A 19,602-nucleotide genomic window follows, 5' to 3' on the forward strand; every position below is an offset into this window, starting at 1 on the left:
GACCGCATGGGTGACTTGCATACGTGTAAAAGTACCAGGTATCAAGGTGACGTCTTCTCCCAGGAAGTCCACGGTTATATCAGCAAGGTGATGTCAGGACTAATTCTGTATGTGACTTCATAGGCTCAGAGTGCATGTGCTTGACTGGCCTGCCTGAGGTCCAGATCTGTCTCCTATTGAGAATGGATTTAAGCTGCAAAAACAGGTGACACCATGCACAGTCAAGTAAGCTTTTAATCATCTTAGAAGTTGCCTCAAAAAGGAGCTCCTGATCAGGACAATCACCTGAAGCTTGGCTAACAATTGAGCTTGTAGCGAGCATGTATCTGGACAGCACAGTAAAGTAGCAGGCATTGTGGGTACTGCACATATCCAAAATCTTGAGCTGGGTTTAATCAAAGTGTTATATCACTGTGTGAGGAGTTTGGCATACACTGTGTAGTGTCCTTAATTTCCTTCGGGATTAATAAAGTATCCATCCATCCATCCATCCATCCAATCTAGTGGGTGGGAACAACTGAGTACGTTTCCTTCCACCTCCCAAAACATGCCTGGAAGTGGATTGGCTATTCCAGACCCTAAAACCCATGTTGTGTTTCTGCCCTGCAGTATGTTGATAGGCTCTGAACCCACCGTGACACCTACTAGGACAAAGCAATCAATGTATTCAGGGTAAATAGACACACACAAATTTGTTGAAAGTTTTATTGTGTGTTACACAAATCAAGCCGCTGAACTCCAGGATCAGGCTGCTTGTGTGCATCTTAATCAACAATTTACATCTCAGTCTATTAAAAACTTCACGAAATTTAAGTACTGATAATTCACATATACACATGTATAAAAAGATCAGAAGTATCGACAAATTTCAGGTATAAAAAAGCTTAAAAACTAAGAACCGAAACTGGTAAAATTGAGTGCAAAGGCAGAACCAGTAGAAAAATACTGTTGCTTGGTTTCAGTACAAAAACAGCAAGGTTACAGGTGTGTATCTGCGATTGGAATGCGTCTCAGCTCGACAATCTGGGAGTTGGCCATACTCGCACCGTCATGACTGCCATGGATCGACTCACTGTCACTCAGGTTAAGACCAGAACCTGTGGAGCACATGAAATGAATAGTAATTCATTAATTCATCTTTAGTAACAGGTTTATCCTGGTAAACAGCATACAATTACAGATTAAGACTGCTGTCAGCAGATTTGCCCATTAAAACATGGTAATAAAATGCACTGGTATTAAATCATACCGGTCTTTAAGGCAAATATCAGGTCATCAAACTCCTGTGACTCATCCTGGACGAGGTTTGTGTTAACAAAGCTGCCCTCAGTAGAATATGTGCCAGTTGGAAGAACCTCTTTGAACACACTGCCAGCTTCACTGCTGGGCCGTAGAGAAGCTCTCTCCCAGTCTGCTGAAATCTGGAGGACAGACACGCACACATACACAAGTTTACAAGGTCAGATGGGGCGTTCATTAAATATCCTGTTGTATTCTGATGAAGTTTTTAAACACCTCACTGTCACTGCTGGACTGAAAACCACCAACCAAAAATATCCAGCCAACAGCGCCCCGTGGGCAACGTCCTGTGACCACTGATGAAGGTCTAGAAGATGACCAACTCAAACAGCAGCAACAGATGAGCGATCGTCTCTGACTTTACATCTACAAGGTGGACCAACTAGGTAGGAATTTCTAATAGAGTGGACAGTGAGTGGACACGGTATTTAGAAACTCTAGCAGCGCTGATCCACTTATACCAGCACAACACACACTAACACACCACCACCATGTCAGTGTCACTGCAGTGCTGAGAATGATCCACCACCCAAATAATAGCTACTCTGTAGTGGTCCTGTGGGGGTCCTGACCATTGAAGAACAGCATGAAAGGGGGCTAACAAAGTATGCAGAGAAACAGATGGACTACAGTCAGTAATTGTAGAACTACAAAGTGCTTCTATAGGGTAAGTGGAGCTGATAAAATGGACAGTGAGTGTAGAAACAAGGAGGTGGTTTTAATGTTATGGCTGACCAGTGTACACTTATACTATAGTGCAGTACAACACTACAGGAAGAACTGATTCAGATGGTAAGTCTATTTCTGATACTGAACTTTATTTGTTCCTTAAATTTAAGACACTTTTTTTATTCATTTCACAGTGAACGCTGATATGTGAATAGTGGTAGAAATCCCAAAGAAGCAAGAATATGATAAAAAAGTATCTTATTCTCGGCTGTGCATGCTGACAGCCAGTCACATAAACTATCAATCACCTTGTCTACAATCTAACTTAAAGGCTTGTAGCTTTACCATAAAGACTTCATTCACTGGCACATTTTTGGCATCTGTCAAACATGTTAATATACTGTACATTGCTGAGTGTTGAACGTGTCTTCAAAAACATCAAGGGTGACTATTTTTCTTTTTCTTTACACACAGTAACAGTGGAAATACTGGCGTTCCCTTTATAAAGTCAGTCCAGATGTTCCCTGTTCCAAGACCTGGTAAAAGCTCCCGTTAGCGAGGAACATAATTGAACAGAATGTCTGAAACTAGGAGAATAATGGGCAGCCAGGCACTGCCGGCTCTGTTATATCACAATATAGTGTGTAATGAGATCCTCCAGCCAATTTTCTTACTTAGTTTTTTATTTCCTTCCTTGTTTTCACTTTAGGCTGAAAAGAGTACAATTTTGTCATTATTCCAGCTCTCAAAACTGCATGTTATTTAGCAGAGAGCATGGCTCAAATGTAACACACAGGAAACTATAAAGAAATACAGCAACAGTCTATTAAAGTAAGGTGCAAACTGTATTATACACTGATCGGCCATAACATCAAAACCACCTCCTTGTTTCTACACTTTGTAGTTCTACAATTACTGACTGTAGTCCACCTGTTTCTCTGCATGCTTTGTTAGCCCCATTTCATGCTGTTCTTCAATGGTCAGGACTCTCCCAGGACCACTACAGAGCAGGTATTATTTGGGTGGTGGGTCATTCTCAGCACTGCAGTGACACTCACATGGTGGTGGTGTGTTAGTGTGTGTTGTGCTGGTATGAGTGTATAAGACACAGCAGCTCTGATGGGGTTTTTAAACACCTCACTGTCACTGCTGGACTGAGAATAGTCCATCAACCTAAAAAATATCCAGCCAACAGCGCCTCGTGGGCAGCGTCCTGTGACGACTGATGAAGGTCTAGAAGATGACCAACTCAAACAGCAGCAACAGATGAGCGATCGTCTCTGACTTTAAATCTACAAAGTGGACCAACTAGGTAGGAGTGTCTAATAGAGTGGACAGTGAGAGAACACGGTATTTAAAAACTCCATCAGCATTGCTGTGTCTGATCCACTCATACCAGCACAACACAACTAACACACCAGCACGTCAGTGTCACTGCAGTGCTGAGAATGACCCACCACCTAAATAATACCTGCTCTGTGGTGGTCCTGACCATTGAAGAACAGCATGAAAGGGGGCTAACAAAGTATGCAGAGAAATAGATGGACTACAGTCAATAATCGTAGAACTACAAAGTGCTGAAAGTGGAGCTGATAAAATGGACAGTGAGTGTAGAAACAAGGAGGTGGTTTCATAGTGCAAATTAACCAGTTAACATGAAGCACTTGAACTCTTTGCGAATGAAAAATGTTACCTTAAAAACATAAACCTTAAAGTTTGTATTTCACAGTAAATTGCATATTACACACACAGCTGTGAATTAGGTAGGGACTTAACTATAGGATACTGCATTCCACCATTCTCTCTCTCTCTGTGTGTGTGTGTGTGTGTGTGTGTGTGTGTGTGTGTGTGTGTGTGTGTGTGTGTGTGTGTGTGTGTGTGTGTGTAGTCACTCTGCACTGGAAGCAAACAAAATTCAGCCTAAGTAGGTAAAGAGGAACTCCTTGAGTCTGGGCATGTAAGTGATAAATAAGTGTCTGAAGACTAAGCAAACACTCACAGATGGACACACACACACACACACACACACACACACACACACACACACACACACACACACACACACACACACACACACACACACACACACACACACACACACACACACACACACACACACACACACACACACACACACACAGTTCTGGATGCCAACAGCTGCACAAAGTTATGAAACATTAATGCCAATTAAAACTAAACCTAATAGAAAACCAGAACGCGGTAAGTGAATCGTTAAGTGAGAGCTGGTACCTCCTCCATGGCGCTGATGAGGTTTTGAGTGGATTTGCTGATCTCTCCTCCCCCGACTGTCACCGCTCCGGTGCTCTGGAACGCCCCATCGGTTCTGTCCTGACCGTTCATCTCTACTGTGTAAGTAGCCTTTGCCGGCCAGCACAGCTGGTTGTGCATGAGGAAGTACACAGCAAACACGTACAGACCCTGCAGACACAAATTCCTACATTAAAACCAATGCTTTATTTAATATGGGCGGCACAGTGGCTTAGTAAGTAGCACTGTCGCCTCACAGCAAGAAGGTCCTGAGTTCGATCCCTAGGCGGGGCGATCCGGGTCCTTTCTGTGCAGAGTCTGCGTGGGTTTCCTCCGGGAGCTCCGGTTTCCTCCCACAGTCCAAAAACATGCAGTCAGGTTAATTGGAGACACTGAATTGCCCTATAGGTGAATGGGTGTGTCTGTGTGTGTATGTGTGTCTGCCCTGCGATGGACTGGCGCCCCGTTCGGGGTGTTACTGTGTGCCTTGCGCCCATTGAAAAGCTGGTATAGGCTCTAGAACCCCCCACGACCCTAACTGGATAAGTGGATTAGAAAATGAATGAATGAATGAATGAAAATGTCTTTAATATAAATACAAATAATAATAATAATAAATACAAAATAATAATAATAAAATTGTTCATATAGCATAATATGAGGGTTCTTCAAAACTTTTCTGCATTTTTTAAACTATTAAGAATTTCAAATCAAATGACATCACTTTCCAACACAGTCACCTTCCCATGCATTTTTCCCAGCGTCGTACCAACTTTTTAATGCCATCAGCAAAAAAATGCTTTTGGTTAAGCACGTAGCCACTGATGCACCGCTGCATTCACATCATCACATGAAAATCTTCTTCCCCTTAGAGCTTCTTTGTGCGGTTCAAAAAGGTGGAAATCAGATGCCGCTAAATCCGGACTATAAGCTCTCTCTCAGTCTCTCAGACACGACCAATTACTACTCCTCCCACCCTCACTCTTTCCAATGAAAATATAAAAGTGAGGAAAGTTTTTGAAGATCTAGACAACTCTCCATATCTCTCTTTCCACTGGAATGCAACTACAGTATCACCCTCCAACAAATCACCAAGTCCAAAATTCCTTACACGAGATTTAGCGACAGCATGACATCATTCCCATCGGTATGACATAATACTTGGTCAGTAAGGTCATGGTTTGCACATGGTTTTCGATAGTAGCACTGAACTGAAAACCAGCCAGCTCATGCAGGTGCAAAATATCTCACTACCATCTCACCATAAACACAATTTATGGAGAACGCTCAGATAGGGGGAAAAGTTAGCTAGACAGAACTAAAGGTAGTGTAACTGTAACAGCCCTTGAAACTGGGGACTACTGTTGTAACAGACCAAGATTTTATTAATAATTCATCTAAAAATGTCTCAAAATCTACACACTTGGTGCAAAATCTATTTAAACGTCTATTGCACTGTACTGTTATACACACTTTACAACAACCAAATGGGGTCACCAAGTCTCCATAACTACCATCAGGTGCCACCTGATAACAACAGATTATTTGGAAGGTTTGCCAAGCAAAAGCTTTTCCTGTCATCTAACCACAAACAAAAACTCCAGGACTTTGCTAAACAATACTGAAACTTTGACTGGAACCATGTTTTAGGTTGAGTCAAGTCAAATTTATTTGCATTGCACTTTTTACGATAGACATCGTCTCAAAGCAACTTTCCAGAATCCAGAATCAAAAACCCCTGTTGAATAAGGCAAGGGTTACAGTGGCAAGGAAAAACTCCCTTAAAATTACAGGAAGAAACCTTGAGAGGTACCAGACTCAGAAAGGTCTTTCTTGGGTGGGTGCACCTGCCAACAGGTGGGTTTGGCCAAGGATGATTTAATCGAAAAGAACCTGATGTCTAATGTAAAACATGGTGAAGGGTCTGTGCTGTTGTGAGGCTTCAAAACCTGTGGGGTGAGCAAAAGAGGAGAGTGCACAAGAAATGACCTGGGACCCTGAATGACCTAGAGAGATTCTGTAAAGTGGCATGGTCTTAAATTCCCTGCTCTGTATTCCACAACCTTAAAGGATGTTGTTGAATACAGGCATTAACTGTTCACCTAAACTTGTATGGAATATGTATATCTACTGGTCTTTAAATAATATCTGCATCTGGACGTTCTTATGGGCTAAAGCATCTGCAGCATGGCTAAACAGATGGTCAGATGTAATCCAATAACCGCTTTAAACAGGTCTCACGTGCCCATTGCTGGCGCTTTCGGCAGTTGACAGGGGTCAGCATGGGCACCCTGACTGGTCTGCGGCTATGCAGCCCCATACACAACACACTGTGATGCACTGTGTATTCTGACACCTTTCTATCAGAACCAGCATTAACTTCCTCAGCAATTTGAGCTACAGTAGCTCGTCTGTTGGATCGGACCACACGGGCCAGCCTTTGCTCCCCACGTGCATCAATGAGCTTTGGCCACCCATGACCCTGTCGCCGGTTTACCACTGTTCCTTCCTTGGACCACTTTTGATAGATACTGACTACTGCAGACTGGGAACACCCCACAAGAGAGTTGGGAGATGCTCTGACCCAGTTGTCTAGCCATCACAATTTGATCCTTGTCAAATCCTTACACTTGCCCATTTTTCCTGCTTCTAACACATCAACTTAAAGGATAAAATGTTCACTTGCTGCCTAATATATCCCACCCACTAACAGGTGCCGTGATGAAGAGATAATCAGTGTTATTCATTTCACCTGTATTTGCAAATGAGGCATGATGTCAAGCTACAACTTTTCCATATTTTACTGAATCATACAGTAGATTGTTGGTATGTTACTCTAAGTGATGTGTAATGGGGTGAGTAGCACTATCACCTCCTGCCTCCTGGCAGATTAGTACATAAATGGCTAAAGGCCGATGCTAAACGCTTTATTACCCTTGTCTGTTACATAACCATCCTGTGCTTCAGATCATTTGCAGATAAGGTGTCAGTGAGGGTAAAAAAGAGAGATTAGGTATGATATGATTTAAAACCTCTCACAAAACCTTGCATTACTGTCAAATACTGTCAATGATTGCAACATTAAAACTCATTGCACATCCCAATGTCAGTGTAAAAGAGAACAAATTATAAAAATAATTAATTAATTATAATTAAAATTATACACATTCTCTAGACGCCACTTTTAATTTCCTTTTGGCTGTATCATGCAGCCTTTAACAGGTAGCTGTTGTCATTGACATATAGCCTATGCTTGGTTTAGTGCTTATGGCAGTAATAAAAGAAGAAATAACCCAATGGAGATGGATCTATTTATAACTCTCGGGTTAAGAAAGTGTCAAAAAAGATGAGTGTGCATCATCATTCAAAACCCTGTTTTAGGATGGTACCAAAACTGTTCTGCAGCACTGGCTGACATGGCACAGACAGGGTCTGGGGTAATAAATAGAACAAATGAACATGAAGCTTGCTGTCACAGGTAGCAATTTTAGATTGTAGACTAAAATTTAACCTTAAAATTAAATCTGAGACCATAATGAAATACCTATCTACAGTATATGACTGTTAATTATGAAAGATCTTCAAAAAGTTTCCGCACTTTTACAGTTTGGTTGGGAGGAGTAGTAAATGGTCATGTCTGAGAGACTGAGAGAGAGCTTATAGTCTGGATTTAGCACCATCTGATTTCCACCGTTTTGAACCGCACAGAGAAGCTTTAAGGGGAAGAAGATTTTCATGTGATGATGATGTGAAAGCAGCAGTGCATCAGTGGCTACACACTCAAACAAAAAAAGGTTGGTATGACTCAATGGGATATTCCGCTAGCACACCAGCGCCGAGATTCTGAACTCCTCGGTTTGAAACTCAGCGTTGCCATCGGTCGGCTGGGCGCCATCAGGCGGGCATAATTTTCAGTGCCTGCAGCAGATACTACTTGGCCACCGTATCTGCTGGGGGGGGGGGGGGGGGGGTACTATGTGCGGGTAAGTGGGTCTTCATACACTGTGTAAAGGACCCTGATTGGCAGAAGAGACGCCTGTGCAGAATGCAGAGGCGAGAAGAGGAGGGCTGTACACGTGTCAGAAGAGGCGTGTACAGCGACTTGCTCTTCTTGGATGCAATCTGGTATCTCTCAGCCGGGGAAGACAAATTGAGTGTGCTAATTCGGAGTAAAATGGGGAGAAAATGCATTAAAAAAAAGGTTGGTACGACGCATGAGCCCAGGTGGTGAGGCGGGATATTCCGCTAGCACACCAGCGCCGAGATTCTTAACTCCTCGGTTCGAAACTCGCGTTGCCACCAGTCGGCTGGGCGCCATCAGGCGGGCATAATTTTCAGTGCCTTCAGCACATACTAATAGGCCAGTGTATCTGCAGGGGGGAGCCGGACTATGTGTGGGTAAGTGGGTCTTCATACACTGTGTAAAGGACCCTGATTGGCAAAAAGAAGCAGCTCAAGGTTTCTTCCTGTAATTTTAAGGGATATTTTTCTCGCCACTGTCGCCCTCGGCTTGCTCAACAGGGGTTTTTAGTCTGTTGGTCCTGGATTCTGTAGTTGCTTTGAGACAATATTCATTGTAAAAAAGCGCTATACAAATAAATTGGACTTGACTGTGCAGAATGCAGAGGCGAGAAGAGGAGGGCTGTGCATGTGTCGGAAGAGGCGTGTGCAGTGACGTTCTTCTCATCGGATGCAATCGGGTATCCCTTAGCAGGGGGAGACAAATTAAGTGCGCTAATTCGGGAGGAAAATGGGGAGAAAATGCATAAAAAAATAAAAAAATAAATAAAAGTTGGTAGGATGCTGGGAAAAAATGCATCGGAAGGTGACTATCTGATGTAATTTGTTTTTAAAATGTCTTAATTAATAGAATTAAACCTTGTAGATGTCATTTACATAGATTTTTGACAGTATATTCAAGTGTGCACTTGCTTGGTCCTCGTAAAAAAGGCACAAACACAGCCACAATAAAGTGCACACCGAACTTGGCACGACATTTCGATTACTCACTGCCCTTCCTTGTAGGACCGAATTGCACCATTAAACCAGCAACTACACTTAACATGACAGGGACAAAGCCGAGATAAGAAGATAAACATGGAAAATCTGAGTCATGGAAAAAGAAGCCATAAAAAATACAGAAAATTAAACTCGAGATTATTGAAGACGGACTCAGAACTGCGTTAAGAGAGAAAAGTCGCACAAAGCTACTTTTAATTTTACTATCTTGCAAAAATATGTAAAAGCTGGTTTGTTGCACAACCTCAAATCAGAAAAAGTTGGGACAGCATGAAAATGGAGTTTCTTACATTTACTTTGACTTTTATTTCATTGCAGACAGAATGAACCCGAGATTCCAAAAAAAGTTGGGACAGTAAAGCATTCACCACTTTGTAATGTTGCCATTCCTTTTCACCACATTTAAAAGATGTTTTGGCACCAAGGATACGAAGTGATTTAGTGTTTAAGCTTTTATTTTGTCCCATTCTTCCTGCAAACACGTCTTAAGATGTGCAACAGTACGGGGTCGTCAGTGTCACATTTTTCATTTCAAAATTGCAGGTAGGCCAGTCCAGTACCCGTACCCTCTTCTTCTGCAGCCATGCCTTTGTAATGTGTGCAGCAAGTGGTCCCTGGAAAAGACGATGTCTTGAAGGCAGCATATGTTGCTCTAAGATCACAATGTCGTTTTCTGCATTAATCTGACCACAATACATGTTTCCACTGTGTGATGGTCCATCCTAGATGCCTCCGAGCCCAGAAATCTTGATGCTGCTTCTGGACATGGTAAACATAAGGCTTCTTTTTTTGCACAGTTTTAAGTGGCATTTGTACATGTAACTCTGTATTGTAGAGCTTGACAAAGGTTTGCCAAAGTAATCCCTCACCCATGTGGTTATATCAGCTATTGTTGAGTGGCAGTTCTTGATGCAGTGCCGTCTGAGGGATCGAAGATCACAGGCGTTCAGCTTAAGCTTGCACCCTTGGCCTTTACACACTGAATTTCCTCCAGATTCCTTGAATGGTTTAATGATATTATGCACTGTAGAGGGAGAAATATGCAAATCCCTTCCAATCTTTCTTTGAGGTTCATTGTTTTTAAACATTTTAATAATTTTCTCACACATTTGTTGACAAACTGGAGATCCTCTGATCATCTTTGCTCATCAAAGACTCAGCCTTTCCTGGATGCTGCTTTTGTACCAAACCAGGATTACAATCACCTGTTGACATCACCTGTTTAAAATCGCATCATTATTTAGTTTTTCCACCTCATTACTAGCCCTAAATTGCCCCGACCCAACTTTTTTTGGAATGTGTTGCAGGCCTGAAATGAGGAATGGAGGTATATTAACAAATGAAATGAAGTTGACCAGACAAAACATGAAATATCTCAGGTTCATCCTGTCTGCAATCAAATAAAAGTCAAAGTAAATGTAAGGAACACTGTTTTTATTTTATTTGTATTTTCCATACTGTCCCAACTTTTTCTGATTTGGGGTTGTACTTTAGCTTGGATTTTCTCTTTGTTTTAATGCACAAATTAGTATTACTAAAACATGTTTCCCTACTTTCTCCACTTAATAAAAAGAAGTGAAAAAGCAATGTTACTTAGGAAAGCTAATGATAAGAGGGTTGTAAACGTAGAGCCAGTCAGAAACAAGTCATTTTACTACAAAGATTATCAATGTTCTAATGACACTAATCTACAGCAGACAACTGTCATTATTTGAACAGTCTTTGTCCATTGATAAATGTATAATGTTAAGCCCACTCTAGGTATGCACTTACTTAAGGAATCAATATTATGCAACAGCCCTGTGGGCCAGAGAAAAATCAATACGCTAAACATATAAGAGGCTATTTTGGCTATTTAACTATTAAGCCAGGTTTAACTACGTTAGAATTTCTGCATTAACACATTAAAATGCTACATAATATAAGATAAGAACAGTTCAGGACTTTAATCCAGTGTCTAATCCAGTCTATTTTTAGAAATGTACATTTTCGTTAATCTGTAAAGGTTGACCCTATTTACCACACAAAGCTTGTTACGACCATAGGAATTTACAGTATAGTAAATCAAATAAACTAGCAGATAGTGGGATATAATCTTGCAGGAAGTAGTAGATCTGGGATCTAAACAAAAGGAGTACAAATCACTCACTCACATTCTTAACCGCTTATCCAGTTAGGGTCGCGGTGGGGTGGGGTGCTGGAGCGTATGCCAGCTTTTCAATGGGTGCAAGGCACACAGTAACACCTTGGACGGGGCGCCAGTCCATCGCAGGGCAGACACACATACATCCACCTATAGGGCACTTCAGTGTCTCCAATTAACCTGACTGCATGTTTTTGGACTGGGAGGAAACCGAAGCTCCCGGAGGAAACCCATGCAGACATGGGAAGAACATGCCTGGGAATCGAACCCAGGACCTTCTTCCTGTGACAGTGCGACCCACTGAGCCACCGTGCTGCCCGAGTACAAATCATAAAAATATAAATCAAAAGTCTTTATTGTAGCTTTCACAGCTTATGTTGGATTATGTGGTCAGATTGAAGGAGGGAATGCCCTATTCTTGCTGTCAGTCCATCATAGGTCATTACGTCCTTGTATTTACTTATATCTAGGGGCAAATTAAAGTAGGCAATGTTTTGGAGGGTGGTAGAAAACCAGAGTACCTAGAAGAAATCCTCACAAAGACTAACAAAACAAGCCAAATTCTACACACGTCTGATCAAACGTGGGATCCCAAAGCTGTCCGGCACCACGTCATCATCATCATGCCAGTCCTAATGCAAAAAAGTGATTTATAATGAAGGTAGAGATTCTTACCAGCAATATGTTGAAAATGATGAGAAGAATGAGCATCCAGAGATGTCGGTAAGCCATGTGGAGACCAGCCCACAGACAAACTAGTGAGATCAGGGCAAACAGGAGCAGCACCAGTGGAACCTCTGGAAAGCAAATGCCAAGATAACGAAACATTTAGGAAGTAATCAGAACTCTTGACGTTATACCAATATAAATACAGGTATTTGTTTAAAATCTAAAACTAACTATTATTGTTTTTGTCTTGGTATTCAGAAATTATGTTGGTTTGGCATGGGCTCTTTTAGTGGGGCAACTAGGGCTTGCATACCCTGGCCCATTGATGCTTACATAACTTCCATAGTCTCTGCTTAGGCACATTTATTGTCCTGGGATAGGTGCCCAAAAACAAGCAAGTGAATTTACAGAGAGGCTTTTAATTTAGAACCTTCACTTAATGTCATTAAGGGCTGGCACAGGGGCAGAGTGCAAGAACCAATAAAGATTGGTCAATAAATTGTATTGAGAAGAGACTATCAAGGAAATGAATTTAACAGGTCCTTGTGGACATAACCTGTCTCCTATGTACCACAATTGTATTAATATTTGCAATTACAGCAATTTGGGTCCTGATCTTGAGATTCTTCTCCTAGTCATGTAGTCTTATAGTCATGTAGATGCTGTTAGGAGTTCATATGGGTAAAAAATTCTTTGCAATTTTTGGGATTTTACTGGTTACACAAGATTCATCAGTTCAAGTCTTTAACGTCAAACACAGTCATGGACAATTTCAGAATCTCCAATTCACCTCACTTGCACGTCTTTGGACTGTGGGAGGAAACCGGAGCTCCCGGAGGAAACCCACACAGACACGGGGAGAACATGCATACTCCACACAGAAAGAACCCGGACCGCTCCACCTGGAAATCGAACCCAGGACCTTCCTATAACGCGACAGTGCTACGCACCAAGCCCAGAGGTACTAAATGAAGAGAGAGGTCTTCAGTTGTTGCTTGAAGCAATAGGAAGTTCATTCATTTGGGTGTCAGTACAAAGAACAGACATGATGGGCGCTGATGTCCTGTGAAAGCCCTCATGCCCTCAAGCTACTCTCTGTAAAACTGACATCTTACTCAACTCACATTTTACATTTTTATAATACATTTTATTTATATAGCGCTTTTCAAGATACTCAAAGACGCTTTACATAAGACAAATAATCAAAACAAATACGTACATACACCATACAAATCATAGTACAAAATCAAAATAGTACATCAACATCAAGAATAATTAAGATAAAAACAAAGAGAGCAGCATAAGACAGTTCATTAAAAATTAGCTAAATTATGAGAGAGAACAACAAATATAGAACAATTTCTTAAAATTAGACAGAAACAGGACAGATTTACATGCAATCAGGAAACTGAAAACTTTACAAGTTTTAGGATCTAGGACTTCACATTTCTGTCGTGATCTAAGTATAAAAACTATTAAAAAGAATAGCAAAAATAAAAGCATTTATTTTGTGTTGTTACAAGTTAAATGCCACTCTGAATAGATGAGTTTTGAGAAGTGACTTGAATTTGGACAGGTCAGGACAATCTCGTAGGTGTTTGGGGAGAGCATTCCATAAAGATGGAGCAGCTATGGAAAAGGCCCTGTCACCCCAGGTCCGGTGCTTGGTCCTAGAGGGTATGGACAGTAGGTTAGCCTCAGAAGAGCGAAGGCTACGGGAGGGAATGTGCTGATGGAGCAGGTCGGTGAGGTAGGATGGGGCCTGATTATGGAGAGCTTTGTGAGTGAATAGAAGAATTTTGAATTGAATGCGTTGAGCAACGGGAAGCCAATGAAGTTTTTGTAGAACAGGTGTAATATGATCACGGGAGCGAGTATGAGTAAGGAGGCGAGCAGCTGAATTCTGGATATACTGAAGTTTTTTTAGGATTTTGTTAGATGTACCATAAAGGATGCTATTGCAATAATCAATTCTGGATGTAATAAAAGCATGAATCAAGGTTTCGGCGGCAGAAAAGGAGAGTGATGGACGTAGACGTGCTATGTTTTTTAGATGAAAGAAAGCAGTTTTGGTGATGTGATTTACATGGCGGTCAAAAGAGAGGTTGCTATCAAAAATTACACCAAGATTTCGGATGTTAGAAGACGGAGACAAAGTGTCATTATCAATGGTAATTTGAAAATTTTTTGTGGTTTTTGCCAGGGTTGTAGGACCTACGATGATCATATCTGATTTTTCACAGTTTAATTTGAGGAAATTAGCTTTCATCCACAATTTCATTTCAGTGATGCAATTTGTCAGAGTGGAGTGAAGTTCAGTATTAATGGATTTGGAGGAGATGTAAAGCTGAATATCATCAGCATAGCAGTGGAAATGTAAACCATGCCGACGTATGATGTCACCAAGGGGGAGCATATAAAGAATAAACAAAAGGGGACCTAACACTGAGCCTTGGGGAACGCCTTGGGACAGTGGAGCAATGGCAGAACTACAATTGTTGATATTAACAAACTGTTGTCTGTTTATGAGATATGACCTTAACCACAAAAGGGCAGTACCAGTGATGTTGACAGAGGATTCAAGGCGGGACAGAAGAATGGAGTGATTAATGGTGTCAAAAGCTGCAGTAAGATCAAGGAGGACGAGAATATTAATTTGTCCAGAGTCTGAGGAAAGAAGAAGGTCATTTGTGACTTTGAGGAGGGCTGACTCAGTGCTGTGCTGGGGGCGGAAACCAGACTGAAATGATTCAAATAGATTATTGGAATTTAGGTGATCTTTGAGCTGTGAGGCAACAACACGTTCCAGTATTTTCGACAGAAATGGAAGATTGGAAATGGGCCGAAAGTTACTCATAATGTTAGAGTCAAGTCCAGGTTTTTTAAGTATGGGAGTAACAGCAGCCAATTTGAGTGATTGAGGGACTGAGCCAGAACTAAGAGAGGAATTGATTATCTCTGTGATAAGTGATGAGATAACTGGAAAACAACCCTTAACAAGTTTTGATGGAGCAGGATCCAAAACACAAGTGGAGCTTCGCATCCCTGTTAAGATCTCAGATAGGTCCAAAAGAGACACAGGTGAGAACTGAGACAGAGGCTGGGTAATAAATTGAGATGAGATAGGCGGAGAAACAGAGATGACAGGGGAAACTGTCAGAAAATTGTGGATATTCTCAACTTTTGTTTGAAAAAATGAGAGGTAAGAGTTACACTTGTCAACTGTAAAGGAATTGGTAGTATTGTCAATTGGTTTGAGAAGTTTATTTATTGTGGAAAAGAGAGTCTTAGGATTTGTTGATCCAGCATGTATGAGTTCGGAATAGTAAGTGGATCGGGCTGCCGTAAGAGCGTCTTTGTAATGTTGAAGATAATCAGAATAAATCTGATAATGTACTGTTAGACCGGTTTTCTTATAAAGTCTTTCAAGCTGGCGTTTACGGGATTTCATTTGGTGAAGCTCAATTGTGTACCATGGTGCGGAATGACTAAATGAAACAAATTTGGTTCTCAAAGGAGCCAGCTCATCAAGACATGAGGCGAGTATGTCATTATAGTAATCGACAAGGTCAGATGAATTACTAGACAGTACAGGACAGACAGACATCTTTTTAACAAGAGAATCTGAGAAAGCAGAGGGAGAGATATATTGAAGATTCCTGAAGGATATTTTACGTTTAGCTCTAGTGATGGGCCTAGTGACCTCAATGTCCATGATGATTGTCAAATGATCAGAGACAGTAAGGTCATGGCTGGACGGCTGATGAACTAGGACACCAGTAGAGCAGACAAGGTCAAGAGTATGACCTTTTTTATGAGTTGGAAAATGTATATGTTGTGTGAAATTAAAACACTGTAACAATTCCAAAAATTCCCTGGCAAATTTACAGTTGTTGTCATCAATATGGATGTTAAAATCACCCATAAGCAGTACAGAGGATGAGAGGGCACTAAGCTGGGTTAAAAAATCTGAAAAATCAGAGAGAAAGGAAGCGTTTGGCTTTGGCGGACGATAAACTACAGCAGTGACCAGAGGAGTAGGCCCTGACAACTTGAAAGCCAGGTGTTCAAAAGAAAGAGCAGCAGGAAAAGACAAAGTGGTTATTTTAATATCATCCCTATAGACTGCAGCAACACCACCACCTCGCCCTTCCATACGAGGTTCATCAATATACGAGTATCCCATTGGCGTGGTCTGATTTAACATAAAATAATCCAAGGGTTTATGCCAAGTTTCAGTGAGACAGAAAAAGTCTAGTTCACTGTCAGATATAAATTCACTGAGTACAGTACTTTTTGTGTTGAGTGAACGAACATTAAGCAATGCCATTTTTAACTACATTTTCTGTTGTTTCACCCCGAGGTGGTTCTGATGGAAACCTGTTAACCCACCAGAGGTTAAGGAATGAAGTCGAGACTGCCGTGCCAAGTCGAGAATGCTGCTTCTGCCAGATGTGACGGAAATCTGGTGTGTTTGCACCAATAATGTCAATAACCCACTACAGACTTTATCACAGACTGGTCTGAATAATAAAGAACTCCAGTTATTTTTGCTAATTATAAGTTTTAGTTTGTGTGTAAGATATTGTGTAAATCTTATTTATTCAAATTATTCTCCAGGCCACCCAAGGAGGATGGGTCCCTGCTGAGTCTGGTTCCTCTCAAGGTTTCTTTCTTTAATTTTAAGGGAGTTTTTCCTTGCCACTGTTGCCCTCGGCTTGCTCAACAGGGGTTTTTGGTCTGTTGGTCCTGGATTCTGTAAAGTTGCTTTGAGACAATGTCTATTGTAAAAAGCACTATATAAATAAAGTTGACGACTTGACATGATGCAGGTTTTCCTTCATTTGTAAGGATGACAATAGGTCTAAGCATGCTTAAGGTTCTGGGATATAAGGTACAGAGTAAGATAAGTCCATTCATGCTTGCTGGGTTTTACTTATGCCTTAATGTAAGTAAATGCTAATTAAACATTTGGCTTCTCGCTGACTTGCTTTCCCTTATCTGACATTGGAATTTATTGGAAGATATAGGTGGGCTTGAACGCTGCCTGACAGTGCGTGTTATCTTAAGCCTCTTCATTAAGCAATCTCACTTTACAACAGGCTGTAATCTCTTGTTTTTAAATTAAGATATGCAGCACAGACAATGTGTAAATACAGACTGAATAAGCTGTTATCATATCAGTAGTGCACAATAATCAATGTGGCACGTCTGACACTGGAGCAAGTACCACGACCCTAATCCGTAGTAACCTTGAACCAAAAAGTACAGCATATCACACCTGTATTACATCACATTCAAAGTGCATTAGATTAGAGAAGAGACTGGTCAGTGTCTCAGGTCCCATTTCCTATTGTAACCCCTATCTTTTTTGCATCTATTCAATGGCAAACCAAACAACCACTATTGCAGTGTCTAAAATGCACTGACATTAAAAACATCACAGCCTGTTAAAAAGCACTATTGTTAGCACTCAGACAGAGAGAACAATGTCTCCAAAACCCACGCTGACCCTTATTTAAATTGGAATAGCTCCCAGCTCCCATTCAGCTGCAAGATACCAAATTAGAGGTCCTCTGAAAACTCAGTTAACAGGCTGTTAGCCGATCAGAGGCTTTCTTTGATGTGTAAGGTGTCAATATTTAAAACTAAAAGCTTTTGGAGATAAAATGCACACTTTAACCATATGTATGTCCCTAATGCCTGAAAAATCCAGAATTCTTAAAGCTTGTATTTTCACAAGTGACTAAGTGAAAGTAAGCAATGTGAAAGTGTGTGTACATGAACAATTTCCAAGGCCAACACTGTGTTAAATTGATGGTGTAATAAAGGAAAATTTACAAATGATCACATCTATCTATGTATCAATTTCCTAAACCTGCTCCTGTTAGGGATTTTGCATAGTTTTTACGCCGGATGCCCTTCCTGACACAACCCTCCCTATTTATCCGGGTTTGGGATTGGCACTACAATGCACTGGTTTATGCATCCTAGCAGCTAGGTACCTATAGGACAATTCGGTGTCTCCAATTAGCCTGGCTGCATGTTTTTGGACTGTGGGAGGAAACCAGAGCACCCGGAGGAAACCCACGCAGACACGGGAAGAACATGCAAACTCTGCACAGAAAGGACCCAGACCACCCCACCTGGGGATCGAACTTAGCCACCGTGCCGCCCTACAAATGATCACATGAATGTGAAAAAAAAAAAAGATTTCATTGGATTACACAACAACAACAAAAGAATAATAGTAAAATAATAATAAGTAAATATTACAATATCTAGCAATGTAGTAAAGCACATAGCAATGCAGCTAATAAACTTTTATGTGCCAATTGCTAATCAGCTTATTGTCACTCGTGCTAGTGCATGGTTATAATAGGGTTAAAGCTATTAAATTCCAATAACATTTACCACAGCAGCTAAAAGACAGAGACAAGGATGCTGACTATGTAAGAATGATGTACAGTTACAAGGCTCTTCTATAGGGCGGCACGGTGGCTAGCACTGTCACCTCACAGCAAGAAGGTCCTGGGTTCGACCCCCAGGTGGGGCGGTCTGGGTCCTTTCTGTGTGGAGTTTGCATGTTCTTCCCGTGTCTGCTTGGGTTTCTTCTGGGTGCTCCGGTTTCCTCCCACAGTCCAAAGACATGCAAGTGAGGTGAACTGGAGACACTAAACTGTCCATGACTGTGTTTGATATAACCTTGTGAACTGATGAACCTTGTGTAATGAGTAACTACCATTCCTGTCATGAATGTAACCAAAGTGTAAAACATGACGTTAAAATCCTAATAAACAAACAAATTCCTTATTCTATACAATGTGCAATAAAACTTGTTGCGTTGTTGGTACTGCTTTATAATTTCATAATTCTTTTTCTGAACAATTATAAAGATTATACGTAGATACTGGAAGAACATGCAAACTTCAAATCCAGGACCTTCTTGCTGTGAGGCGACAATGCTACCCACTTTATCACGTCATCAGTTCACAAGTTAAATGTCAAACACAGTCATGAACAATTTTGTATCTTCAATTCACCTCACTTGCATGTCTGTGGACTGTGGGAGGAAACCGGAGCTCCCGGAGGAAACCCACACAGACACTAATAGTAATATTATAAAATATATCTAGAATGTAGTTAAGCTACTACGTAGCAGCAAGGAATGTAGTTCTATGGCTGGAGCACTGTGTCCAGGGTATTCCTGCCTTGCAGTGAAACACGACCCGCAGCGACCCTAACCAGGATAAAGCGGGAGATGAACATGGAAAAAAAAATATATATTAATAAAAAATTTATAATCAAAATATTGTAAATAAGCTATATTTAAGATTACAGTAGGATTCCAGCATTTTAAATGATTAGTAAATAAATACAATATTTAATATATAATATTAATATATTAATATTTAAATGCAATATGTATTGCAAAACAAAATTATGGAATAAAATACATTTTTAAATATATTTTATATAACATTTTAAATATGTGAGTCCTTCACGTCAGATATACACAAATATACAACAAAATA

At 40.9% G+C, this 19,602-nt stretch overlaps 1 protein-coding gene across 1 annotated transcript in view; it reads right to left on the reverse strand.

The window, feature by feature from the left end:
- Nucleotides 1-691: 691 nt before the first annotated feature.
- Nucleotides 692-19,602, reverse strand: part of adgrv1 (adhesion G protein-coupled receptor V1) — a 176,827-nt gene continuing 157,916 nt past the window's right edge. The window contains exons 86-89 of the mRNA XM_063017738.1: nucleotides 12,074-12,195; nucleotides 4,219-4,407; nucleotides 1,250-1,421; nucleotides 692-1,097 (exon numbers count right to left, since the gene is read on the reverse strand). Of these exons, the coding sequence (XP_062873808.1) occupies nucleotides 979-1,097; nucleotides 1,250-1,421; nucleotides 4,219-4,407; nucleotides 12,074-12,195 (602 nt within the window). The 3' untranslated portion in view covers nucleotides 692-978. The remainder of the gene's footprint in view (nucleotides 1,098-1,249; nucleotides 1,422-4,218; nucleotides 4,408-12,073; nucleotides 12,196-19,602) is intronic.

Source organism: Trichomycterus rosablanca, chromosome 21, assembly GCF_030014385.1.
Source record: "Trichomycterus rosablanca isolate fTriRos1 chromosome 21, fTriRos1.hap1, whole genome shotgun sequence".
Classification (NCBI taxonomy): domain Eukaryota; kingdom Metazoa; phylum Chordata; class Actinopteri; order Siluriformes; family Trichomycteridae; genus Trichomycterus; species Trichomycterus rosablanca.